General features: G+C 44.0%; 1 protein-coding gene and 1 long non-coding RNA gene across 3 annotated transcripts in view; one reads left to right on the top strand and one right to left on the bottom strand.

The window, feature by feature from the left end:
* Positions 1-6,626: 6,626 nt before the first annotated feature.
* Positions 6,627-9,634, bottom strand: LOC118362265 (uncharacterized). Its single transcript, XR_004821165.2, has 2 exons — positions 9,495-9,634; positions 6,627-7,046 (listed from the first exon to the last, which is right to left on the bottom strand). It is a non-coding gene; the product is annotated as an uncharacterized LOC118362265 (long non-coding RNA).
* The window catches only part of LOC118362130 (connector enhancer of kinase suppressor of ras 2-like), an 87,021-nt gene continuing 68,996 nt past the window's right edge, over positions 9,516-27,540 (top strand). Inside the window, exons 1-3 of one of the 2 annotated variants that reach the window (XM_052485840.1) lie at positions 9,516-9,664; positions 16,841-16,998; positions 24,934-25,136. In XM_052485840.1, the coding sequence (XP_052341800.1) occupies positions 9,613-9,664; positions 16,841-16,998; positions 24,934-25,136 (413 nt within the window). In that variant the 5' untranslated portion in view covers positions 9,516-9,612. Of the gene's footprint in view, positions 9,665-16,414; positions 16,754-16,840; positions 16,999-24,933; positions 25,137-27,540 lie in introns of those variants that run through there. The other variant, XM_052485841.1, reaches the window with a different exon arrangement.

Here is a 27,540-nt window from a genome sequence, read left to right as displayed (position 1 = left end):
TATCACATTTCTTGAGTGTGGTGTATCAATTGATCTGTGCATAGTCGAGGGTCATTGTGTTATTGTAACAATGCCTACATTTATGTTCATTTGTTTTGGTCTCTCACTCCAACATTTGCCACCAAAGGAGGCTCCTCAGAGGAGGAAGGGAAGGACCATCCTACTCAGTGAATTTCATAAAAATAATGAATGTATAATTTTTTTGATAAAAGATGTCACCAAGTAACTGATTAAAACACACTGTTTTGCAATGAAGGTCTACAGTAGCCTCAACAGCACTCTGTAGGGTAGCCCCATGGTGTAGCCGGAGGACAGCTAGCTTCCGTCCTCCTCTGGGTACCTTGACTTCAATACAAAACCTAGGAGGCTCATGGTTCTCACCCCCTTCCATAGACTTACACAGTACTTATTACAACTTCCGGAGGATGTCCTCCAACCTATCAGTGCTCTTGCAGTATGAACTGACATGTTATCCATCCAATCAAAGAATCAGAGAATGAATCTAGCACTGAAAGCATAAGCTACAGCTAGCTAGCACTGCAGTGCATAAGTAGCGGGGGCCGAGAGACTGAAAAACAGCTTCTTTCTCAAGGCCATCAGACTGTTAAACATCACTAACATTGAGTGGCTGCTGCCAACATAGTGACTCATCTCTAGCCACTTCAATAATGAAATAAATTGGATGTAATAAATGTATCACTCACCACTTTTTTATTTTTAAAATCTTTTTAACCTTTATTTAACCAGGCAAGTCAGCATGGAGGAGGAGGTGTGATGGTGTGGGGGTGCTTTGCTGGGGACACTGTCAGTGATTTATTTAGAATTCAAGGCACACAACCAGCATGGCTACCACAGCATTCTGCAGCGATACGCCATCCCATCTGGTTTGGGCTTCGTGGGACAATCATTTGTTTTTCAACAGGACAATGACCCAACACACCTCCAGGTTCCGGCATCGTTTTATGTGTCAATTCATAAACCATGTGCCATTGAATCGGTACATCGAAAATCTATATTATCACAATTTTCTTTAAGCAATTTTCATTTTTAATGCAGGGACAGACAAGTTCCTTACTCTCTCCAACTTCCACTTGCCTCTTCCATGTTTGCGGTAATGTTACAATTAGTTGGTTGTAATTTTGTGTTGAGCAGACACTTCCACATATTTTTGTTAGCTGCGTGTGAGACATAACTCCACCAGTCCTTATTATTTATGAATATAATTTATAAAGATAATTTACAAAAACATATTTGTTCTGTCTTTTCTGATGGATTAAACTGAAATAGCAACCAACTTTTGATGGTTTGTTTTAAAAATAGTGATATTTTTTAGATTATTTCATTTTCAAATAAGCGAAAGTGAGAGGTTGTAATCTGAAGAAAGGGGAAAAGGCCATTCTTGATCATGAGACATTCTTACCTGCTAGAGAACCCGTTTGTATTTAAGTATAACTTGTGTATGACTGAAGCCTTCAGTGAGAGGTCTAATGCTTTAATATTATATCATTTCTGACTCCGAATTCATATTCATTATATAAATAGGACCGTTTAATTTTGTCTGACTTCCCGTTCCAAGTAAAATTGCATATTTTTTGCTCATATATTTGAAAAAAACATGTCGCTAGGTGTAGGCAAGGCCATAATCAAATAGGTAAACTGGGATATGACTAAAGAGTTAATCAGGGTGATTTTTCCACAAATAGACAGGTATTTTCCTTTCCATGGTAGCAAGATCTTATCCATTGTTGCAAACTTTCTATTAAAATGTATTATAGTGAGAAATGTATTTATTTCGGGATATGAAGACTGTGTATAGTTTTCTTCGTGTTCATAAACACTCAACCAATAATGTATACTCATCTTGAGCCATTCTCACACACAAACACATACACAAACATGCACGCACACACACAGCAGCCATTATGTACTAAAACAGTGTGCCCGCATTAAACAGAATGTATTATTCTGGTGCTAAACTATTTCTACAGAATGTAGCTGTATCCATGGAGTTCTGAACACCAAGGCAACACAGCACAAAGGACTAATGATTACATGCATTGGATGTGTTGTATCAAGAGACATGTCTTCTGTAATTGCATATTGAACATTTCATAGCACTTTGCCCTGATTACATAATGAGTCCCTTCACATCGTGATAGTATATATTGTACAGCATATGTTCCTGCATCTCTGAACTCCTATTTAGTTTAGTCTAGTGCAGATTGTACTGTTCTGTTATGTCTGAAGTGGCAGCCTGAAACCTTTGACCATTTCCTATAGTCTCCATATGATTTACTTGTATTCAAGTCTCTTCCCTGTAAGACGTGCTCGAGATCTTCGGAATAAAAGAACAAGTATTGATACAGCATGGTATATGGTATGAGTCATTCAATCATTTGTCAAGGCCACCTAAATATGACAAACCCGTAGCCCTCAAGGCCCCCCATTATTAACCAAATAAAAACCGAATTTGGACCAGCCATCTGGCATTTGCCAGAATTGCCCTATGGCCCGTCCATCCCTGCCCCTAGCAAAAGACGCCCACTAAGAAAAGGCTTATCCAACAGTACACCCATTTTGCTCATAGGAGTAAGCACAACTGTTGTAAGAAAAGTGATCTAATTTACATGGGTGATCTAATAATATTGAGAGGTACTGCACGTGCTCTAATTTGGCACGTGTATAAACTGCACTCAACATCACTGCAATCTCAGTGACTGGACCAAATGTTCACTGACATCTTGGAGTGGGGAAGTGGTGAATTTAAATAAAGGGGGGAAATCATTCTCTTCCCAGAAGCTGTGGCCACTGGGCCATTCGTACAGTAAAGTAGAGTATAACTAATGGATTGTTTTTTTCTCCCATCAAGACAGATCCATTACAAAGTGCTCTTAGCCCGGTTGCTGCACGCTAATGCCACCTAGGGGTGGTCATCCATCATATAGTCTGTGTCGCATTCAATTCTGTCCCCAAACGCGAATGACTCATTTGTCCCAGTGTTTGATACAGAGCAGACCCAGACAGGCACTTCCCTCTATCGTCCCCAGACTCCAAGGGAATCCCACAGACACTTCCTCAGTGGTCTATCTTTCCCAGACTAAATAACTCTGTTGACCCTGTTACTGTCAGTCATTATGACACACACGTAATCAAAGAAAGTGTCAGTGTGGTTGTGCATCGAGCAGCACACTTTTTAACTAAAAGGAAGTAGGTTTGATTATTTGATGCTGCATGCTATGTATAGAGGACGACTTTCAGTCTACACACAGTGTGAACCAGCGCATAAATTGAGATCATGTTTTTCAATCCCAGAGCTAATCCTAATTTTAAAAAATATATTAATTCAATCAAAAATTCTATACATTTTCCAGATTGTAATTTGGATAATTATCCACTTTTGTTCATGAACTCAATTCAGGTCACGGTGGATGTTAAAGCAGGGTAGCCTAGTGGTTAGAGCGTTGGACTAGTAACTGCAAGGTTGCAAGTTCAAATCCCTGAGCTGACAAGGTACAAATCTGTCGTTCTGCCTCTGAACAGGCAGTTAACCCACTGTTCCTAGGCCGTCATTGAAAATAAGAATTTGTTCTTAACTGACTTGCCTGGTTAAATAAAGGTAAAATAAAAATAAAATACAAATATGGGTGGTACTTGTCATAGGGCACATAGGGATTTCTTCCTCCCTCCAAAGCCGTGGTGATGTCATCATTGGTGAACATCATGTGACTCAGATGTGTTCCCGATCAATAGTGACCACCTGGGGACACCCTTCCCCCATTAGTAGAGACAACCTAGGGACACACTGCCCCCATCAGTAGAGACAACCTAGGGACACCCTGCCCCCATAAGTAGAGACAACCTAGGGACACCCTGCCCCCATAAGTAGAGACAACCTAGGGACACACTGCCCCCATCAGTAGAGACAACCTAGGGACACACTGCCCCCATCAGTAGAGACAACCTGGGGACACCCTGCCCGGATGGCACTGAAGGATCATGGGTGATGGGTGTAGGACTCAGTCAGGGCCATGTGCAACAGAATGAAGCCCCTCCCTTCACTACCATGATTCATCACTGCCAGGGAGCGGGGGTTGTGTGTGTGTTTTTGGGGGGTGCATGAGAGAGAGAGAGAGAGAGGGGAGAGAGAGCATGTGTGTGTATGTCGTAAGTGGCTGCCTAAAGCCCAGATTCTCTGAGACAGGAGACTTGAGCGTGACTGGACTGAATACTAAATATGAGTCCCAGAACAGGGGCCTTAGATAGAATATAAGAAGCTGCCATTATTATTTCACTTCATTTTCAATTGGAGTCGACGCTGCTGAAAAACATGGAAGAGAGAGACGGTGGTGTCTAGAATAGTAAGAGAAAGGAGGAGGGAGGGATTCCGAATCCCCCCTCCTCCTTGTACTGTATATGCAGGGGTGGCAGGGTAGCCTAGTGGTTAGAGCTTTGGACTAGTAACCAAAAGGTTTCATGTTCAAATCCCTGAGCTGTTGTTTTGCCCACTGTTCCTAGGCTGTCATTGAAAATAAGAATTTGTTATTAACTGACTTGCCTAGTTAAATTAAGGTAAAATAATGTACCATAACAGTAATCTAGCAGTATTGGAAATGCAGACAGCACTTCTGTATTAATTCATTATTAATTCATTGGAAAAATTGTTGCTTGGCGATACTGCATAAGATGGCCTACACATCAAAGGTGGAATGTTCTCCAGCTGTAGTTAGAATTTTCAACATGGTTACTATGTCAATACAACATGCAACACAACGGTGTTACTAGGTGTAATTATAATCTCACCAACCCAAAACTAAAATCTAGGGACAGATTGATATGTGCGTCTGTCCACAAGAGATTGTTATTGCACCAATGTTCCTACACATGTAGAAGAGCAACTTACATGGGGAACTTCATCGCTTTTTAAGTTTACATTTGATTTGATTTGATTTATTAGGATCCCCATTAGCCGACGCCAATGGCGACAGCTAGTCTTACTTACTTGTATTCAGCACAATTCAAGTTTCTACATACGTGGAAACTACATTTTCTTTTATATGTTTTCAGTATTATGTGGAAACTGCAATTTTATCCTGTGATGTAATAAGGGGGTCATCTTCAAAACAATTCAGTAATTTTCCAAAATACAACAAGAGGGCATTTTTTTCCTGGTTCTTTGCATCCTTGCAAAACTTTATTTTTACCACAGCATTTAAAAAAAAGACCCTGTAAAGTATTGAAAAAAACATCAATCATATCCAGGTAGAGTACTTTTTTACAAACTCTGCTAATCTGAGTCCAACGGGCCTCACTGCTCTCCTAATAGGGTTGCAGCCAAATTAATTAGCTGCTTAATGCCGGAGAAAGTGCAATCAGCCAATGAACTCTGTGTCGAGGAGCACTAATTATGAATAATTCACTATGGCTGGATGCCAATCAAGACTAAAAAGCATGAATGTAAAAGCCAATACAATTACTGATTGTTTAATAAGGTATAGTGAGGCAGAATGTGAACGAGTGATGTTGTATCGGGAAATGTCTTATATAACCTGATGGCAGGCTGAACAGAGAATGAAAAGGAGCTTGACAGCAATGTTTTCCTATCAGTGTTCTCTGTCATTGACTTTAAGCAAGAGAATAATTGTTATTGACTTTTAAGGCAGTGAGAGACAGGAAGCCATTGACTGCTGCGCTGAGGCCTGTGGTTTTACTGTAACTCTTGCTGCGCTTTAGAGCAGAAACGTCATGTTGAGACTTGATGTTGTGTCATAGGTATTCAGACTCGTTAAAGAGAGGGCCAATTTAATTGAGACATAGGCCTACATGTAGTAACAGGAAGATGGCTTGTAGTACCATTGCATGAGCCAATCCATTTTTATTGACTGTCGAACTATGCTAATGTGTGATGACATCTCCAAGTCAATAAAAATAAACGAATATGCCTGCATGTATTTATCTACCATAATTAATATACTAAGCTCCTTCCAATATACACTTTATATACAAAAATATGTGGAAACCCCTTCAAATGAGTGGATTTGGCTATTTCAGCCACACCTGTTGCTGATAGGTGTATAAAATCGAGCACACAGCCATGCATTCTCCATAGACAAACATTGACAGTAGAACGGCCTTACTGAAGAGCTCAGTGACTCTCAACGTGGCACTGTCAATGGATGCCACCTTTCCAACAAGTCAGTTCGTAAAATGTCTACCTTGCTAGAACTGCCCCGGTCAACTGTAAGTGTTGTTATTGGGAAGTCGAAACGTCTAGAAGCAACAACGGCTCAGCCGCAAAGTGGTTGGCGACACAAGCTCACAGAACAGGGACACCGAGTGCTGAAGCGTGTAGCACGTACAAATCGTCTGTCCTCGGCTGCAACACTCACTACCGAGATCCAAACTTCCTCTGGAAGCAACGTCTGGAGTGGTGTAAAGCTTGTGCGCCATTGGACTCTGGAGCAGTGGAAACGCATTCTCTGGAGTGATGAATCACGCTTCACCAGTCCGATGGACGAATCTGGGTTTGGTGGATACCAGGAAAACACTACCTGCCCAAGTGCCAACTGTAAAGTTTGGTGGAGGAGGAATAATGGTCATTTGAGAGAAATAAGCTTTTTGTGCGAATGGAACATTTCTGGGATCATTTATTTCAGCTCATGAAACATGAGACCAACACTTTACATGTTGCGTTTATATTTTGGTTGCCATTCTCAGTACAAAAACAAGACATATCATCCTTGCATTTTTTTGTTCAGTGGGAATGCTGGTATTACAAATTGGGCAAAAGTACCAATAGTATCCAGGTCTGAATGATCTCCACAATCAAGTGACTACTAGACTAGAGCCTCTTGACCCATTGCAGGTTATGGTGACCTGGTCTGTGCTCTGTTGCAAAGCTTCAATCAAGCAGATTCCCTTTTACTTTGAGTAGACTGTGTGCAGACATGAAAGGAAATGTTATAGGGCAACTCGATGCCTTACGTCAGAGCGACCAATCCACCTGCACTGTCGGTTGAGGGACGAGCGATGCCTCGGTGTGACGCCACCTGTCGGATGACAATGAGGGCAAGCAGCATTAATAGATTAATAAACACTAAAAAGGTAAAGATATTGGTATGATGCAAATCCACTCTTCTTGATATAGTGTAGTAAAAGTATAACAAGACCTTGGCATTTACAGTCGGCTATATGCCATTGGGCTATATGCCATTGGGCTATATGCCATTGGGCTTGAAAAGGGTGGCTTGGCTACCCACCCCATCGCCCTGGCAAAAAGCCACGCCCACTAACGGTTAATGAAGCAATAGATATAGCAGCTGAATTGAATTTAGTATGAATTAAATTCAGAGTTCTCAGGCCAATAGAATCTCTCCTCTATCTCCAAGTAGGTGAATTAACGTAGGAGGTTAGGAGAATTACTGTGTGGCAGGTTAGGAGAGCTAACGTTGCATGTTAGGAGAATTACTGCGTGGCAGGTTAGGAGAACTAACGTTGCATGTTAGGAGAATTACTGCGTGACAGGTTAGGAGAACTAACGTTGCATGTTAGGAGAATTACTGCGTGACAGGTTAGGAGAACTAACGTTGCATGTTAGGAGAATTACTGCATGGCAGGTTAGGAGAATTACTGCGTGGCAGGTTAGGAGAACTAACGTTGCATGTTAGGAGAATTACTGCGTGGCAGGTAAGGAGAACTAACGTTGCATGTTAGGAGAATTACTGCGTGGCAGGTTAGGAGAATTACTGCGTGGCAGGTTAGGAGAACTAACGTTGCATGTTAGGAGAATTACTGCGTGGCAGGTTAGGAGAATTACTGCGTGACAGGTTAGGAGAACTAACGTTGCATGTTAGGAGAATTACTGCGTGGCAGGTTAGGAGAACTAACGTTGCATGTTAGGAGAATTACTGCGTGGCAGGTTAGGAGAATTACTGCGTGGCAGGTTAGGAGAACTAACGTTGCATGTTAGGAGAATTACTGCGTGGCAGGTTAGGAGAATTACTGCGTGACAGGTTAGGAGAACTAACGTTGCATGTTAGGAGAATTACTGCGTGGCAGGTAAGGAGAACTAACGTTGCATGTTAGGAGAATTACTGCGTGGCAGGTTAGGAGAATTACTGCGTGACAGGTTAGGAGAACTAACGTTGCATGTTAGGAGAATTACTGCGTGGCAGGTAAGGAGAACTAACGTTGCATGTTAGGAGAATTACTGCGTGGCAGGTTAGGAGAATTACTGCGTGGCAGGTTAGGAGAATTTGCGTGACAGGTTAAGAGAATGAGGTTAAAGTTAGACTTAGCGAAAAAGCTACAAGGAAGCAGCAACGCAAAATTGGCCTTGAGTGGCAACCAATCTACCCAATTAGATGTTAGGCTTTCATACACTCACTTATGATGATCCTCCCACTTATTTCGCAAACGCCCACTTTCAGACAAAAATCCAGGTATTTAGTAGTTTATTAGGATCCCCATTAGCTGTTTCTGAAGCAGCAGCTAGTCTTCCTGGGGTCCACACAGAACATAAAACATGACATAATATCAATAGACGAGAACAGCTCAAGGACTGAACTTCACACATTTTAAATAAGAACAATAGAACCAAAAAAGGTTCTACGGACGATGACACGCATACCACAGGAGGTTGGAGGCACCCCTCACCCCTAATTTTTTTTTAAAGCAAATGTTGTTGTTTGCTTGATTTTGCTATTCTGTATGCAGTTGCCAATGACTAGCTCTTCTATCCCTCTATCATCATGTCTGATTTGAAAGAGAGAAACGCTAGGGGGTGGAAAATGTCAAAGGGCCTCTGATGGCTTGGCCTTTCATCAGGCTTGGATTTCATGAGGTACATTCAGCATTGCAATGTTTTCTAATGGTTCAGCAACACATTTCACAACTGTTTCCTAACTATTCCAAGTCAAACTATTCAACTGTAACCAGACAGGCACCAAAAAGAAAGCCAATACTAAGTTATTTTCTACACTAATGCCATTTGTGTATTATTGGATACGATACTCAGATGAAATGTTAAGTGTTTTATGTGTTGATCATCTGTTCCTAACTGAAGCCTGTTTGTGTTAACGTTATTTTGTTGGTATATTAATAATTCACCAAAACAACTCACATTCAATGGTAAACTATAGTTATATAGAGTAAAAGCTAGTAGTATAGTTAGTTTAAATAGTTGCTACATTACACTTGGCTCTCACTATTGCTAAAAAAGGAAAAAACTCCTAACCACTCTTGAGAAACTAAACCTATTCCCAAAAGGAACGAACTTTGGAATAAGAATTAAGTCGACAAATAAAGACCAGCCTTCACTACCCGTTGCAATTCTTTCGGTTAATCCCTCATCAAATGATGTAGGCTAAAGTTTGAAATAATGGCAGTATTCTACTCTACCACCCCCACCGCTCCACAATGTGAGTGTGAATAAAAATATGTGCGTCTGAATCATAGGCAGACAGTTTAATGCTATTGGTTCGCGGAGAGACTTGTACCTGTAAGTGGGAGTGCCCATCGTCAGGATGAAATGTTCCTTCCTCTGATCCAGAGTAGTAGAGTCTGTTGAAGAATTCGATTGGGAATCATTTAATCAACATTCCCAGGACTCCCAGCATGCAGCCTATAACGTCGTGGAGCAAGGAGAGAGTGAGCGAATGGCTCAAAGGTAGGCTATAATTGGCGCTGTTTGTGTTTGGCAGGTGACTTTAATTCGGTTTTCACACCAGGAGCCGTAAATAGAAGCGCCACGAATCATCTTTTGAGGTGGAATGAGGAAGTTAAATTGATAGGTGCCAAGTCTGATTGATCAAGCTGTAATACACAATTAATTGGTATATAATATATATAGCTTATCCTAATACTTTTGCCTGCAAAATCGTGTAAATGTTTCTTACAAGTCAGAATGTTTTATATAATTACGCCGACTTTTAAACTTACTCTACCGGTTATCTGTGCGGTTTGTCCATCAAATGCTTGAAATTTGAGACAAGATATCCACAAGAAGGTATTTTTTTACATTAACTTTTTAGAGTCGGAACCAGTAGGTATATGGTTCGGTTCGCCACCAAGGTAAAATTCGTTTTATTTTAAAAACTCGGTGTTCTCTCGTCAATAACGATTGAACCAGGCATGCCATAACAATGAACATTTTATATTTATATTCTGAGGATGGGGAGAAATTGACACCAATTCCTTTATTTTTTAAGTCTTAAAAAAACATATCACACAAAAAACGTGTAGATTGTTCGCCATCCTCCCCGATTCAGAATGTACCATTTTCATGGCATGCTTGGTTTTTACAGGTTTTAGTGTCAGGCTGTAGGCTATATACCAATTAATTGTGTATTACAGCCCGGATAAATCAGGCTACTAGGCTATGCCATGTCCTCGTGTTTTGAAGCCTACTAAATTGACACTAAAGTACAGCATGTCCCTTCTACATGTATTTATTATGTGGAACTATTGGAATGTGCTGTATTTTATATATATTTTTTCAAAGCAGCCAAATGGGTCTAAATTACACCAATACTGCAGCCATCATTTTCAGCGAGTAGAAACTAGTCCAGTTACTCAAATGCCTCTGACAGTCAACACACAACAGTTTAAGCATCTGCTGTTTTACGGCTCCTAACCAGCTGTGCTATTTTGTGTTTTTTTTCACATTGTTTGTAACTTATTTTGTACAAAATTTGTACTGCTACAGTCTCTTATGACCGAAAGAGCTTCTGAATATCAGAACAATGATTACTCACCTCAAACTAGACCAATATTTATTTCTTTAATGAGTCCATCACGAAGGATATGCTGCTTCTCCGAGACCAGGCCCAAATCCCTGTCATTCGTGTGAGGAAAAGACGAAAATACAAGGGGCGATAGGGGTGCCTTTTGAGAATTTGTCAGCGAGAGGGAAAAAAAACTCTAGACCACATTTACTCCACACACAGAGACGCATACAAAGCTCACCCTCAATTTGGAAAATCCTCCTGCTTACAAGCAAAAACTAAAGCAGGGAGTACCAGTGACTCACTCAATACGGAAGCGGTCAGATTATGCGGAGGCTACGCTACAGGACTGTTATGGTATCACAGACTGGAATATGTTCCGGGATTCATCCAATGGCATTGAGGAGTACACCACTTCAGTCACCGGCATCGTCAATAAGTGCATCGACGACGTCGTCCCCACAGTGACCGTAAATACATATCCCAACCAGAAGCCATGGATTACAGGCAACATCCGCACCGAGCTAAAGGCTAGTGCTGCCGCTTTCAAGGAGGCGGGACACTAATCCGGATACTTATAAGAAATCCCGCTATGCCCTCAGACGAACCATCAAACAGGCAAAGTGTCAATACAGGACTACGATGGAATCATACTACACCGGCTCCGATGCTCGTCGGATGTGGCAGGGCTTGCAAACTATTATGGACAACAAAGGGAAACCCAGCCGCGAGCTGCCCAGTGACGTGAGCCTACCAGAGCAGCTAAATGCCTTTTATGCTCGCTTCGAGGCAAGCAACACTGAAGCATGTATGAGCGCACCAGCTGTTCCAGACGACTGTGTAATCACGTTTTCTGTAGCCAATGTGAGCAAGACCTTTAAACAGGTCAATATTCATAAGGCTGCGGGGCCAGACAGATTACCAGGACGTGTACTCAAAGCATGCATGGACCAACTGGCAAGTGTCTAACTGCCATAAAGTGCTTTGAAAATCTAGTCATGGCTCACATAAACACCATCATCCCGGGAAACCCTAGACCCACTCCAATTTGCATACCGCCCCAACAGATCCACAGATGATGCAGTCTCAATCGCACTCCACACTGCCCTTTCCCACCTGGACAAAAGGAACACCGATGTGAGAATGCTATTCATTGACTACAGCGCATTGTTCAACACCATAGTGGACACAAAGCACATCACTAACCTAAGGATCCTGGGACTAAATACCTCCTTCATCAACTGGATCCTAGACTTCCTGACAGGCCGCCCCCAGGTTGTAAGGGTAGGCAACAACACATCTGCCACGATGTTCCTCAACATGCCCCCTCGGTGTGCGTGCTTAGTCCACTCCTGTACTCCCTGTTCACCCACGACTGCGTTGCCAAGCACGACTTCAACACCATCATTAACTTCTTGCGTCGAGCCAACCCGGATCCGGGATCATGACTACAGCCTCAAGCCCATTACCATAACGCAACGTTAACTATTCATGAAAATCGCAAATGAAATTAAATCAATATGCTAGCTCTCATGCTTAGCCTTTTGTTAACAACAACATGTCATCTCAGATTTTCAAAAATATGCTTCTCTACCATAGCAAACTAGCATTTAGCATTAGCATTTAGCATTAGCAGGCCACATTTTCACAAAAACCAGCAAAAACATTCAATAAATCATTTACCTTTGAAGAACTTCGAATGTTTTCAATGAGGAGACTCTCAGTTAGATAGCAAATGTTCAGTTTTTCTTGAAAGATTTTTTGTGCAGGAGAAATTGGTCCGTTTGGTGCGTCACGTTTGGCTACCAAAAAAACCCGAAAATTCAGTTATCCAAACGCCAAACTTTTTTCCAAATGAACTCCATAATATCGACTGAAACATGGCAAACGTTGTTTAGAACCAATCCTCAAGGTGTTTTTCACATATCTCTTCAATGATGTATCGTTCCTGGAAGTATGAGTCTCCTTCTGTAACGCAAGGTACAATGGTTGCCACTGGGAATTACACACCGATTTAGACAAAGGGCACCGGATGGCCCCCTGGCAAATGTAGTCTCTTATGGCCAATCTTCCAATGATATGCCTACAAATACGCCACAATGCTGCAGACATCTTGGATGAACGGCAGAGTGCATAAGCTCGTTCACAGCATATTCACAGCCATATAAGGAGACGTTAGTAAACACAGCGTCAAAAATCCTGTTCATTTCCTGTTTGAAGTTTCATCTTGGTTTCGCCTGTAGCATTAGTTCTGGGGCACTCACAGATAATATCTTTGCAGTTTTGGAAACGTCAGAGTTTTGTCTTTCCAAGGCTGTCAATTCCATGCATAGTCGAGCATCTTTTCGTGACAAAATATTGCGCTTAAAACGGACACGTCTTTTTATCCAATAATGACATAGCGCCCCATAGGTTGAAGAGGTTAAGTTTGCTGACGACACAACAGTGGTAGGCTTGATCACCGACAACGAGACACCCTATAGGGAGGAGGTCAGTGACCTGGCCGGGTGGTGCCAGGGCAACAACCTCTCCCTCAACGTGAGCAATACAAAAGGGGATGATTGTGGACTACAGGAAAAGGAGTTCCGAACAGGTCCCCTTTAACATCGATGGGGCTGTAGTGGAGTAAGTCAAGAGTTCCATGTTCCTTGGAGTTCCATGTTCCACACCACCAACAAACTATCATGGTCCAAACACACAAAGACAGTCGTGAAGAGGGCACGGCAATGCCTTTTCCCCCTCAGGAGACTGAAAATATTTGCCATGGGTCCCCAGATCCTCAAAAGGTTCTACAGCTGCACCATCAAGAGCATCCATACCAGTTGCATCACCGCCTGGTATGGCAACTGCTCGGCATCTAACCATAAGGTGCAACAGAGGGTAGTGCGTAAGGCCCAGTACATCACTGGGGCGAAGCTTCCTGCCATCCAGGACCTATATACTAGGCCTTGTCAAAGGAAGGCCTAAATAATTTTCAGAGACTCCAGTCACCCAAGTCATAGACTGTTCTCTCTGCTACCGCACGGCAAGCGGTACCGGAGCACCAAGTCTAGGTCCAAGAGGCTCATTAACAGCTTCTGGAAACAGAAGATACTCTGCAGGACGGAATTCATCCCAATCATCTTGGCTCCTGGACCCTGTCTACGCATTTCAAGGCAACGTTGAAACAATGACTTATCAATGACCCAAGACCAGCTACACTAATCCCTACCATTGTGACAATGAGTCGTCATAATGCTTCATTACATGTACATTAGCACAGGGGCTTTGATAGTCACAATGTAAGTAACCTAATGTATTTCCCCCTAATTGCCCTAAATACCTTTGTTAATCCTACAGCTATTGGATGCAGTAATCATGAGCCTATGAACCAGAGTTACACTGTTAGCACTGAGATGGTGTGCCCTAGTAGGAACACCACTTTGTGAAGCTCACCCTGAACTATCAAGTCTACTTCTGATAAGCTTCCCAGTAAAGCATTAAAAAGAATTAAGCAACCCAGAAAAGTGCTAAAAAATAGCCCATATTAACATATGCAGCCTGAGAAACAAGGCCCATGAAGTCAATAACTTGCTTATAACAGATGCCATTACTAGAAAGTGTGTGCCCTCAGGCCTGGAGGGAAGCTAAAGTCATTCTGCTACCCAAGAATAGTAAAGCCCCCTTTTACTGGCTCAAATAGCTGACCAATCAGCCTGTTGCCAACCCTTAGTAAACTTCTGTAAAAAATTGTGTTTGACCAGTTATTATGCCATTTCACAGGAAACAAATTGACAACAGATTTTCAGCACGCATATAGGGAAGGACACTCAACAAGCACAGCACTTATTGGCTGAGAGAAGTGGATGATAAAATGATTGGGGGGGCTGTCTTTGTAGACTTCAGTGCAGCTTTTGAAATGATTGGTCACAGTCTGCTGTTGGAAAAACTATTGTGTTATGACTTTACACCATCTGCTATAATGTGGATAAAGAGTTACTTGTCTAACAACAACAACACACCCCTCATGGACTACAGCAGCGTCAGCCCCCCGACAGCTGTGTTAGAAATGGTAGGAAGCAGCATTGTAATGTCCTGTACTCGTGCCTCAGGATAGCACAGGGTTTTTGCCCCGGGAACCAAGATGTTTCTCACCATAGAGCTGCCGATGATGACAGCTGATGAAATGGCTGAGGATGTCTGGTCGTTCTTGCACCTTGAGTGGTTTAGAAGACCCCTTGTGAACCGATGGGAGGTGGGGCTCGATGGACCCGAGCCAGCCGTAGAATCCATCGTGGCTGATGAAGGGGAAGATCTGAACCCATGGTAGAAGCCACCGGAGAGAGAGCGGGAGACAGAACAGGGGACAAAGTCGCAGGTACCCCTGGATCCAATCTCAGAGCGGAAGTCCTCCGGGATGAAGGTGCCGGAACATCTGTATCCAAGGCAGCAAAGCTTTTTCTGTGTCTGACAGGGGTTCTTGTCTAAGTTTTCCACTGTTTCTCTAAGAATAGCCCATAGTCTGTATCGCCCTGGAATCAAACAGCTCCTGCAACGTTGAAAACGTTTGTTAGCGACCTCCATTTAAAACTACAGACTAGCTGGGCTTCTGTGATTCTCTTGTTAGCAACATTTTAGTAAATTCCTGTTATGAGCTACAGTGTATTCGCAATTACAGCACGCAACCCCACCTCCCAAAACAAGAACAGCCAGTGAAACGCACAAGCAACACACCTGAGTCACACACCTGTACGGCAAACGAAAAGAAAGCGGAGAACTTGGTCTGTATGGATCCTGCCTGCGCATACACAACACGAGCAGGAGCTGACCAACCCGCAAGTTGGTGCTGTAGAAACGAGCAGTGAGACAAAACACTGGTCAACAAGTTAGTAATTGATATAATAACGAGGCATCCTCTCGTCTGTGATTTGGAAATAATTACAATGCTGTTGCCATGATGATTAACGGTAAAAATGCAGATAATGACCATGACAATGCTGTTGCCATGATGATTAACGGTAAAGATGCAGATAATGACCACGACAATGCTGTTGCCATGATGATTAACGGTAAAAATGCAGATAATGACCATGACAATGCTGTTGCCATGATGATTAACGGTAAAGATGCAGATAATGACCACGACAATGCTGTTGCCATGATGATTAACGGTAAAGATGCAGATAATGACCATGACAATGCTGTTGCCATGATGATTAACGGTAAAGATGCAGATAATGACCACGACAATGCTGTTGCCATGATGATTAACGGTAAAGATGCAGATAATGACCATGACAATGCTGTTGCCATGATGATTAACGGTAAAGATGCAGATAATGACCATGACAATGCTGTTGCCATGATGATTAACGGTAAAGATGCAGATAATGACCATGACAATGCTGTTGCCATGATGATTAACGGTAAAGATGCAGATAATGACCATGACAATGCTGTTGCCATGATGATTAACGGTAAAGATGCAGATAATGACCATGACAATGCTGTTGCCATGATGATTAACGGTAAAGATGCAGATAATGACCATGACAATGCTCTTGCCATGAGATTAAAATGATGATCTGAATAAGAAATTAGGATGATGGATAACACTTTATTTGAGGGTGTATAAGGACTGTTGGTTAAATAAACAACGCAGCCCAGTGTTTGCCTGCTCCTGGGGTCCTAGCCTGATGACTCACACTACATTTTACCACTGCACTGTCATTCACTACATACTTTAGTCTGAGACTTCCATCATTGACGTTGTTTGTGGTGATGAGGGGCACAAGTGACGTTCTGGCCCAACCCATCGGTTTCTAGACCAATCAGACGGCCCCGAATATGTTAGTATTCGGTGAAGGGTCAGGGAGGTACTCCGCTCAAGACTCATTGCAGAGAAGAAACAAACGTCCGTAACACTTGGTTGCCAGGAGACGGAGGACACAGAAGGATGCACATTTTTGTTTTTGCCCTGTAGGTTTGATGATTAGTTGATAAGTTGAACCAAGTGTGTTCGTGGAAGGACAAAAAGAATAATGTCCACTAAGGTAACTGCACAATTGTCAGAATTTCTTGATAAAAGCTTGAAAAAAAATCTGATTATCCGTGTGTGGTCTCTCTCTCGCTCTCTCCAGGTCTGGACGCTCCTCTCCAGCAGTACCCCTTCAAAGAGTGGAGGGTGACGGGGTTGGACCTGCTGCAGCTCTCCTCCCAGGACCTGGAGCATCTGGGCGTTCACAAGATCAGCCACCAGGAGCTCATCCTGGAGGCTGTGGAGAAGCTCTGCTCCCTGGTGAGACCTGGGCTGCTGCTCCCTGGGGGCTTGAGGGATTGATACAAGGCCCAAGGTTTTATTTTATTCATTAAAAAAAATCATGGTTGGAAGATTTCTGGAATAAACAGGGAATCTGAAATCCTCCTACCAGGATTTCTGGAAAATGTAGGAATTTTGTGGAAAGTTACCGTCAATTTTGGTTGATAAATAAAATGTGATTTGTCACAACAGGTGTAGACTACTGTGAAGTGCTTGCTTATGAGCCCTTCCCAATGATGCAGTTTAAAAGTATAACACACAATAATGGATTTGTATACAGGAAGTACCAGTACCAGATCAATGTGCAGAGGTACAAGGTATTTGAGGTAGATCTGTACATGAAGGCAGGGTAAAGTGACTAGACATCAGGATATATAATAATAATAATAAGGTATTTGAGGTAGAAATGTACATGAAGGTAGGGTAAAGTGACTAGACATCAGGATATATAATAATAATAATAATAAGGTATTTGAGGTAGATCTGTACATGAAGGCAGGGTAAAGTGACTAGACATCAGGATATATAATAATAATAATAAGGTATTTGAGGTAGATCTGTACATGAAGGCAGGGTAAAGTTACTAGACATCAGGATAGATAATTATAATAATAATAATAATAAGGTATTTGAGGTAGATCTGTACATGAAGGCAGGGTAAAGTGACTAGACATCAGCATATATAATAATAATAATAATAAGGTATTTGAGGTAGATCTGTACATGAAGGCAGGGTAAAGTGACTAGACATCAGGATAGATAATAATACGGTTTTTGAGGTAGATCTGTACATGAAGGCAGGGTAAAGTGACTAGGCATCAGGATAGACAATAAGGTATTTGAGGTAGATATCTACATGAAGGCAGGATAAAGTGACTAGGCATCAGGATAGACAATAAGGTATTTGAGGTAGATCTGTACATGAAGGCAGGGTAAAGTGACTAGACATCAGGATAGATAATAATAAGGTATTTGAGGTAGATCTGTCCATGAAGACAGACATCAGGATATATACGAGTAAAATAAAGAACAAAGTAATAGCAGCAGCAAATGAAATGATATGAGTGTGTGTTTTGTGATGTGTCGTTGTGTGTGTGGTCAGTGCAGATAGTTTGGGTATCATTAATTGACTATTTAACAGTCTCGGAACCTGTTGGTCCGATAGCCGATGTTCCAGTACCGTTTGCCGGACGGTAGCAGAGTGAACAGTCTATGGCTTGGTGGTTGGAGTCTTTGGCAATTCTTCGTGCTTTTCTCTGACACCGGCTGATTTTAAGAGGTCCTGGATGGCAGGGATGTACATGGGCTGTCCGCACCCCCCTCTGTATCAGACAAGGGTGGTGCATTTTCCATACCAAGCAGTGATGCAGCCAGTCAAGATGCTTTCTATTGCAGCTGTAGACCTTTTTGAGGATCTGAGGACCCATGCCAAATCTTTTCAGTCTCCTAATGGGGAAAAGGTGTTGTCGTGCCGTCTTCATGACTTCATGACTCTTTCTCCTATAGTCTACAATCAGCTCCTTGGTCTTACTGACGTTGAGGGAGAGGTTGTTGTTGTTGTTGTCCTAGTAACACTGCTAAGTCTCTGACCTCCCCTGTAGGCTGACTCATCAGTGACGGTAACCACCGCCGTGTCGTCAGCAAACTTGTTGTTGGAGTTGTGGGTGAACAGGGAGTACAGGAGGGGACTAAGTACACACCGCTGAGGGGCCCACGTGTTGAGAGTCAACGTGGCGGAGGTTGTTGCCTAACCTCACCGCCTTGGGCCGGCCCGTCAGGAAGTCCAGGGTCTAGTTGCAGAGGGAGGGGTTCAATCACAGGGTCCCTAGCTTGGAGGGGACTATGGTCTTGAATGCTGAGCTGTAGTCTATGAACAGCCTTCTCACGTAGTTATTTCCCCTATTGTCCAGGTGAGAGAGGGAAGTGTGAAGTGCATTTGAGATTGTGTCATCTGTGGATCTGTTGGGGCGATATCCGAATTGGAGTTGGTCTAGGGTGTCTGTTTGAAGCTCTTTTTCATTCTCGTTTTGGGCTAAATAAATCAGAGCTGTAGCTGTTTCAGAAGCACAGATCTGGGTCTGTACCAGCCTAAATAAGTGACTGCTTCTATTCAAACCTTTTCAAGTCTCCCTCTGACATTCACCAACTGCCATTTGACAGATTACAGCAGAGGGTTGAGTTATTAAGTTCAGGATTCATCTGGTGTTTTATTGTTTTCACTTTGCACACTTTTCACCTGCAGAGAGGCATGGCTAAGTGGTGTGTGTGTGTGTGTGTGCGCACTTCATCTAAAACCAAAGGCTAACACAAAATAAGCTAGTGATAATACTTCTCATATGCAAGTTACTGTGTGGGGAATGTTTGTTGTCACTGGCTAACAGGCTCCTCCTCTTCTCTCCAATTTCCCATGTCTTCCATTCTCACTATAAGTTTTCCCTTAAATAAATTGTCTCTGCTCTCCTCCCTCCACCCATTGCTGTTTCCCTCAACACAAACTTTCTGTGGACTCAGTCTCGGGTCACTAATGGAAACAGAGGACACGTTTTCTGTGTTTCACCACATCCAAGTATCAACATGCCTTTGTTTCCCCTGGGAGGATTAATTTAGTCGAAGGGCCTGTGTGTTTGAGTGGCGTAACCGCGGATGCCAGGCCGGGGCTAAGCCGTTGATCTGCTTGTAATGGTCTGCTTTAAAAAATAACTGAATAACAAGGGGGGTTTCTGCCCTTCATGATTTAATGAAGTGGTCTCAGAGTAGGAGCGCTGATCTAGGATCAGGTCCCCCCCTGTCCATGTAATGCTATTCATTATGATCTAAAAGGCAAAGCTGATCCTAGATCAGCACTCCTATTTATGACTACATGCCCTGGTCTTTCCTATGGTCTGAATGGCCCCAGCAGCATGTAGTGACTAAAGGTCTGATCGGGTGCTAGGTGCTATTAACTGTAATACTGTAATGGTTTATGGTAAGCTTTCCGGAGGGAAATGTTATGAACTACAAAGGACTCATATTGAGATTTCTAGCTGCTGTGTGTGTGTCTATTGTCCATCTTCGTTTCTGTGTGTGTACTGTCCATCTTCGTTTCTGTATGTGTGTGTGTGTGTGTGTGTGTGTGTGTGTGTGTGTGTGTGTGTGTGTATTGTCCATCTTCGTGTGTGTGTGTGTGTGTGCTGTCCATTTCCATCTTCTGTGGGTGTGTGTGTGTGTATTGTCCATCTTCGTGTGTGTGTGTGTGTGTGTGCTGTCCATTTTCGTTTCTGTGGGTGTGTGTGTGTGCTGTCCATTTTCGTTTCTGTGGGTGTGTGTGTGTGCTGTCCATCTTCGTGTGTGTCTGTGTGTGTGTGTGTGTGTGTGTGTGTGTGTGTGTGTGTACTGTCCATCTTCGTGTGAGTGTACTGTCCATCTACGTGAGTGTACTGTCCATCTACGTGTGTGTCTGTGTGAGTGTACTGTCCATCTACGTGTGTGTCTGTGTGAGTGTACTGTCCATCTACGTGTGGTTGTGTGTGTACTGTCCATCTTAATTTCTGTGTGTGTGTGTGTGTGTGAGTGTACTGTCCATCTTCGTTTCTGTGTGTGAGTGTATGGAGGTTTCATTCTTGTTTTTTTATCTCTGGAGTGTACATCCTTGAATGTGTGTCATCACAGGGCTCCCGAGTGGCACAGTAGTCTAAGACACTGCATCTCAGTGCAAGAGGCGTCACTGCAGTACCTGGTTAAAATCCAGGCTGCATCACATCCGGTCATCATTGGGACTCCCATAGGGCGGCACACAATTGGCCCAGCGTCGTCCGGGTTTAGCCGTTGTAGGCCGTCATTGTAAATAAGAATTTGTTCTTAACTGTCTTGCCTTGTTAAATAAATAAAATAGGAACAACTGGTCAGACACCCATAATTACCATCTACTGTATTGAAATATACAAATATCCATGAAACATTAATAAACACTTCATCATGGTTGATTGTTCTCTGTGGGACATGTGACCATGTCCTTAATCACAGAGCTATACAGCACATATGACCATAAGTGTGTGAGGTGGTGGTGGTGTGTGTGTGTGCAGACAAATTACCAGCTCCTTGAAAGCGTGAAAAGAGACTCCGCATGGACCTGTAATGACTGTCCATTAAAGTATGAGGCCATCTACTGTCTATTCTTCCTCCCCAGATAGTATCTTTCTTGTACGATATATATATATACACACACACACACACACACACACACACACACACACACACACACACTAGGGGTGAAATGCTTCACAAAACTCACGGTACGATATGGTTCGGTACGGTTTCAATACATCGACAAAATCAATGCCTGAGAAATATGTAATTTGTATTTAGATTTTTCATTTATTATAATAGTGAACATGGGTAGCCTGAATTCCCAGGAGCAGATGAAAATAAACAGACAACAAAACCCAGCAGTGTCTGCCTTATAACAGGAAATAAAATAGGAATTTAAAACAACCAGAGTGTGTAGTCCAGCAGCATACATCAACATTAAGTCACACAGCAGTCAGTGCCTTGAACAAAATAGGACCACTTGAGACTGGTTACTTGAAAAAAAATTAAAATGTTTTTTTTATCAGATTTTCAAGTTTTTCTTTAAGAAGATTAGTCTATTCACATGATCTGCAGTGAGCGCTGATGGGCCTGGAAGGTGAACACCACCCTCGGTGGGCCTGGAAGGTTAACACCACCCTCGGTGGGCCTGGAAGGTTAACACCACCCTCGGTGGGCCTGGAAGGTTAACACCACCCTCGGTGGGCCTGGAAGGTTAACACCACCCTCGGTGGGCCTGGAAGGTTAACACCACCCTCGGTGGGTCTGGAAGGTTAACACCACCCTCGGTGGGTCTGGAAGGTTAACACCACCCTCGGTGGGCCTGGAAGGTTAACACCACCCTCGGTGGGCCTGGAAGGTTAACACCACCCTCGGTGGGCCTGGAAGGTTAACACCACCCTCGGTGGGCCTGGAAGGTTAACACCACCCTCGGATTTAGGAAGATGTAAAAACAGTCCTGTTTATTCTATCAGTTTTATTTTCCTGTATAACGTCCTGTTGTGACCGAGTAGTATATATATTTTTAAAGAATGTCCTAGTTGTGGTAATTGGTATTACAGAGAATAAATCTAAAAACTTCGGGAGCCATGCCATTCTAAAAAGGTTTATGAACTGGGTCGTTCAAGCCCTGAATTATGATTGGCTGATAACCGTGGTGTACCATGGGTATGACAAAACATGTCTTTTTTGCTGTTCTAATTATGTTGGTAACAAGTTTATAATAGCAATAAAGCATCTCAGAGGTTTGTGATATATGGCCATTTTATACCATGGTTAAGGGCTGTATCCAGCCACAGCCCTTGGCCATGGTATATTGGTCACATACCACACCCTCCTGTGCCTGAATGCTTAATTATTCTACCTGTAAAATGTATGGGAATATTGTTCCATTTAAAAATATCTGCTTTAATATTGTTAAGTAATACGATGTCAGGTGTTAGTTGTGCAGAGGTGAGAACGGAGTCGGGCGCAGGACACACAATCCCCCCATCGATGGCGAGAGCCAAATCAGCATATTCAGGGGAGATGTTCATGGTGGAGACCTGGTTTGGACTCTCCACCGTAGTTGCACCTATAGAAACCCCTATACACCTCCCTGAACACTGACGTGACTCCTGTGGCGGGCCGGGTGCGCAGTGCGCGCTAACCAAGGTTGCCAGGTGCATGGTGTTTCCTCCGACACATTGGTGCGGCTGGCTTCCGGGTTGGATGCCCGCTGTGTTAAGAAGCAGTGCGGCTTGTTTGGGTTGTGTATCGGAGGCCGCATGACTTTCAACCTTCGTCTCTCCCGAGCCCGTACGGGAGTTGTAGCGATGAGACAAGATAGTAGCTACTACAACAATTGGACACCATGGAAATTGGGGAGAAAAAGGGGTAAAAATAAAAAATAAAAAAAAGTCCCTCGACTTCTTTTTGAGGTGAAAATGATCGATAGCAACAGCTCATGGTCCTCCTGGAATCAGAAGTTTTTTGACGCAATGGAGGAACGTAGTCAGAGAAATGCTGATGAATGTCTTGCTAAAGCTGTGCATGCAACTGGTTCACCTCTGATGCTCACAGGCAATGTGTATTGGAAGAGTTTTCTGAATAATCTTCACCCAGCATACACCCCTATAACCAGACATGCTTTATCTACTCATTTGCTGGATGCAGAGTTCAACCGAGTTCAAGTGAAGGTCAAGCAAATCATAGAGAAAACAGACTGTATTGCAATCATCTCTGATGGGTGGTCAGATGTTTGTGGTCAAGGAATAATTAACTACATCATCTCCACCCCTCAACCAGTATTCTAAAAGCGCAAGGGACAACAAGGGACAACAGACACACCAGTCTCTACATTGCAGATGAGCAGAAGGGAGTCATCAATGACCTTGGACCACAGAAGGTATTTGCACTGGTGACAGACAATGCTGTGAACATGAAGGCTGCTTGGTCTAAAGTGGAGGATTCCTACCCTGGATTCCTACCCTGACATCCCACCCATTGACTGTGCTGCTCATGCATTGAATCTGCTCCTCAAGAACATTATTATTCTTTTTTTTTAAACCTTTAACCTTTAACCTCTAACCACTAGGCTACCCTGCCGCCCCAGGGCACAACATCATGCCACTGAAATCAATGGATACACTCTACAAGAGAGCCAAGGAAATGGTTAGGTATCTGAAGGGTCATCAAGTTATAGCAGCAATCTACCTCACCAAGCAAAGTGAGAAGAATAAGAGCACCACATTGAAGCTTCCCAGCAACACCCGTTGGAGTGGTGTTGTCATCATGTTTGACAGTCTGCTGATGTGGACAGCCCCATCAAGAGGATTCTCCTGGATGATGTATTTTGGGAGAGAGTTGTAAGCAGCCTGAAACTACAGAAACCTATAGCAGTTGCCATTGCATGGATTGAGGGAGACAATGCCTTCCTGTCTGATGTTCAAACTCTGCTTGCAGATGTAAGAGAAGAAATCCGTACTGCCCTGCCCACTTCACTGTTACTCCAAGCAGAGGAAACTGAAATAAATCAAAAAGCGTGTCTTCTGCCTGAAGCCCATACAACCCGCAGCGTACATATTGGACCCAAAATATGCTGGCAAGAACATCCTGTCTGGTGCAGAGATCAACAAGGCCATCACTACCGTGACTCACCACCTTGGCCTGGTTGAGGGCAAGGTTCTTGGCAGTCTGGCGAAGTACACTTCCAAGCAAGGCTTTAGGATGGAGATGCAATATGGCAGTCGTGCCAACATATCTCATCAGCCACCTGGTGGAAGGGACTTTGTGGATCTGAGGCTCTTTCCCCTGTTGCCTCCATCATCCTCCAAATCCCACCAACATCAGTTGCCTCAGAGCGCAACTGGTCCTTGCTTGGGAACACACACACCAAAGCACGCAACAGGCTGACTAATAGTCTCTCTGTACTGACTCTACAGTCTGGACTCTGACTCTCTGTACTGACTCTACAGTCTGGATTATGTCCCTCTGTACTGACTCTACAGTCTGGACTCTGACTCTCTGTACAGAGCCTACAGTCTTGTCTCTCTGTACTGACTCTACAGTCTGGACTCTGTCCCTCTGTACTGACTCTACAGTCTGGACTCTGACTCTCTGTACAGAGCCTACAGTCTTGTCTCTCTGTACTGACTCTACAGTCTGGACTTTGTCTCTCTGTACTGACTCTACAGTCTGGACTCTCTCTCTGTACTGACTCTACAGTCTGGACTCTGTCCTTCTGTACTGACTCTACAGTCTGGACTCTCTGTCTCTCCATACTGACTCTACAGTCTGGACTCTGTGAGTATGTCTGTGAGGTGTTTGCCCTGCCTCACTCTCTGTTTCTCTCCTTGTCTCCCTCCCCAGACATACGGTATGGGAGGGGAGACCCTGCGCAGTCTGACAGAGAACCTGTGCGTGGTGGCCCACTCGCTGATCATGGGCATCCAGATCCGCTGGAGGGTAAACACCTATGATGGGCAGAGCGCCACCAAGCTGCCAGCCAGTGTACTGCAGGTGGTGCTGGAGCTCATCACCTCCGCAAAGGGCCTCTTCTCCCTGCTCAACAGGTAAAGTACACACACACACACACACACACACACACACACACACACACACACACACACACACACACACACACACACACACTACAGCCTAGTATTACATCAGATTTAGGCATAGTATCATATAGGTAGGGACATTGGACTGTTAGGTCCTGTGACTAGGATTCAGAGTTTCATCCCTGTCTGGGTGTGTATGCAGTAGTCTATGATTTCAATTTCAGTTATCTGTAATATATTCTCTTAGGCTACAGCATATTTTTACATTTATTTAACCTTTTATTTAACTAGGCAAGTCAGTTAAGAACAAATTATTATTTACAATGACGGCCTACTCCGGCCAAACCCGGACGACGCTGGGACAATTGTGCGCCGCCCTATGGGACTCGCAATCACGGCCAGATGTGATACAGCCTGGATTCGAACCAGGGACCGTAGTGACACGCAACACGCACCAGGCCTCCTGTGTGCCTCCAGGGTCCAGTACGCCCTGTTCCTGCTCCTCGCACTTGCCCTGAGGTTCGTGACCCCAGCCCGGTACCACCAGTGCCGGCACCACGCACCAGGCCTACAGTGCGCCTCGGCAGTCTAGAGCGTCCGGCGACAGTTCACAGACCGGACCCTCCAACGATGGGCCACAGTCCGGAACCGCCAACGATGGGCCACAGTCCGGAACCGCCAACGATGGGCCACAGTCCGGAACCTCCAACGATGGGCCACAGTCCGGAACCTCCAACGATGGGCCACAGTCCGGAACCTCCAACGATGGGCCACAGTCCGGAACCTCCAACGATGGGCCACAGTCCGGAACCTCCAACGATGGGCCACAGTCCGGAACCTCCAACGATGGGCCACAGTCCGGAACCTCCAACGGTGGGCCACAGTCCGGAACCTCCAACGGTGGGCCACAGTCCGGAACCTCCAACGATGGGCCACAGTCCGGAACCTCCAACGATGGGCCACAGTCCGGAACCTCCAACGATGGGCCACAGTCCGGAACCTCCAACGATGGGCCACAGTCCGGAACCTCCAACGATGGGCCACAGTCCGGGGTCTCCAGCGACGGTCCCCAATCCAGAACATCCGGCGATGATCCACTCAGCGAGGGTCCCCAGCCTGGGGCAGACGGCGAGGATCCGCAGTCCAGAGCCTCTGACGATGATCCACGGGTCAGTGCTACAAGAGCGGACTCAGTGTAAAGAAGGGGGGGCTGCGTCCAGAACCAGAGCCGCCACCGAGGTTAGATGCCCACCCAGACCCTCCCATATAGGTTTAGGTTTGCGGCCGGGAGTCCGCACCTTTTATTGGGTAACTACTGTCATGCACTGACTAGTTATCTTTGTTTTCTTTATTATTTTGGTTAGGTGAGGGTGTGACAAGGGTGGTTGATTTAGTTTTTTGTATTGTTTAGGTGTTTTTGTCCTGTCTAGGGTTTTTTGTATGTCTATGGGGTTTTAGTATGTCTAGGTATATGTAGGTCTATGATGGCCTGAATTGGTTCCCAATCAAATCAAATCAAATCAAATTTTATTTGTCACATACACATGGTTAGCAGATGTTAAATGCGAGTGTAGCGAAATGCTTGTGCTTCTAGTTCCGACAATGCAGTGATAACCAACAAGTAATCTAACTAACAATTCCAAAACTACTGTCTTATACACAGTGTAAGGGGATAAGGAACATGTACATAAGGATATATGAATGAGTGATGGTACAGAGCAGCATACAGTAGATGGTATCGAGTACAGTATATACATATGAGATGAGTGTGTAGACAAAGTAAACAAAGTGGCATAGTTAAAGTGGCTAGTGATACATGTGTTACATAAGGATGCAGTCGATGATGGAGAGTACAGTATATACATATGCATATGAGATGAATAATGTAGGGTAAGTAACATTATATAAGGTAGCATTGATTAAAGTGGCTAGTGATATATTTACATAATTCCCATCAATTCCCATTATTAAAATGGCTGGAGTTGGGTCAGTGTCAATGACAGTGTGTTGGCAGCAGCCACTCACTGTTAGTGGTGGCTGTTTAACAGTCTGATGGCCTTGAGATAGAAGCTGTTTTTCAGTCTCTCGGTCCCAGCTTTGATGCACCTGTACTGACCTCGCCTTCTGGATGATAGCGGGGTGAACAGGCAGTGGTTCGGGTGGTTGATGTCCTTGATGATCTTTATGGCCTTCCTGTAACAACGGGTGGTGTAGGTGTCCTGGAGGGCAGGTAGTTTGCCCCCGGTGATGCGTTGTGCAGTCCTCACTACCCTCTGGAGAGCCTTACGGTTGAGGGCGGAGCAGTGCCCCAGGCGGTGAACAGCCCGCCAGGATGCTCCATTGTGCATCTGTAGAAGTTCCCCAGTGCTTTTGGTGACAAGCCGAATTTCTTCAGCCTCCTGAGGTTGAATAG

Source organism: Oncorhynchus keta, chromosome 29 (genome assembly GCF_023373465.1).
Source record: "Oncorhynchus keta strain PuntledgeMale-10-30-2019 chromosome 29, Oket_V2, whole genome shotgun sequence".
NCBI classification, from domain to species: Eukaryota; Metazoa; Chordata; class Actinopteri; order Salmoniformes; family Salmonidae; genus Oncorhynchus; species Oncorhynchus keta.
Note: the sequence above shows the minus strand (reverse complement) of the source record. Positions and strands in the feature narration are given on the sequence as shown.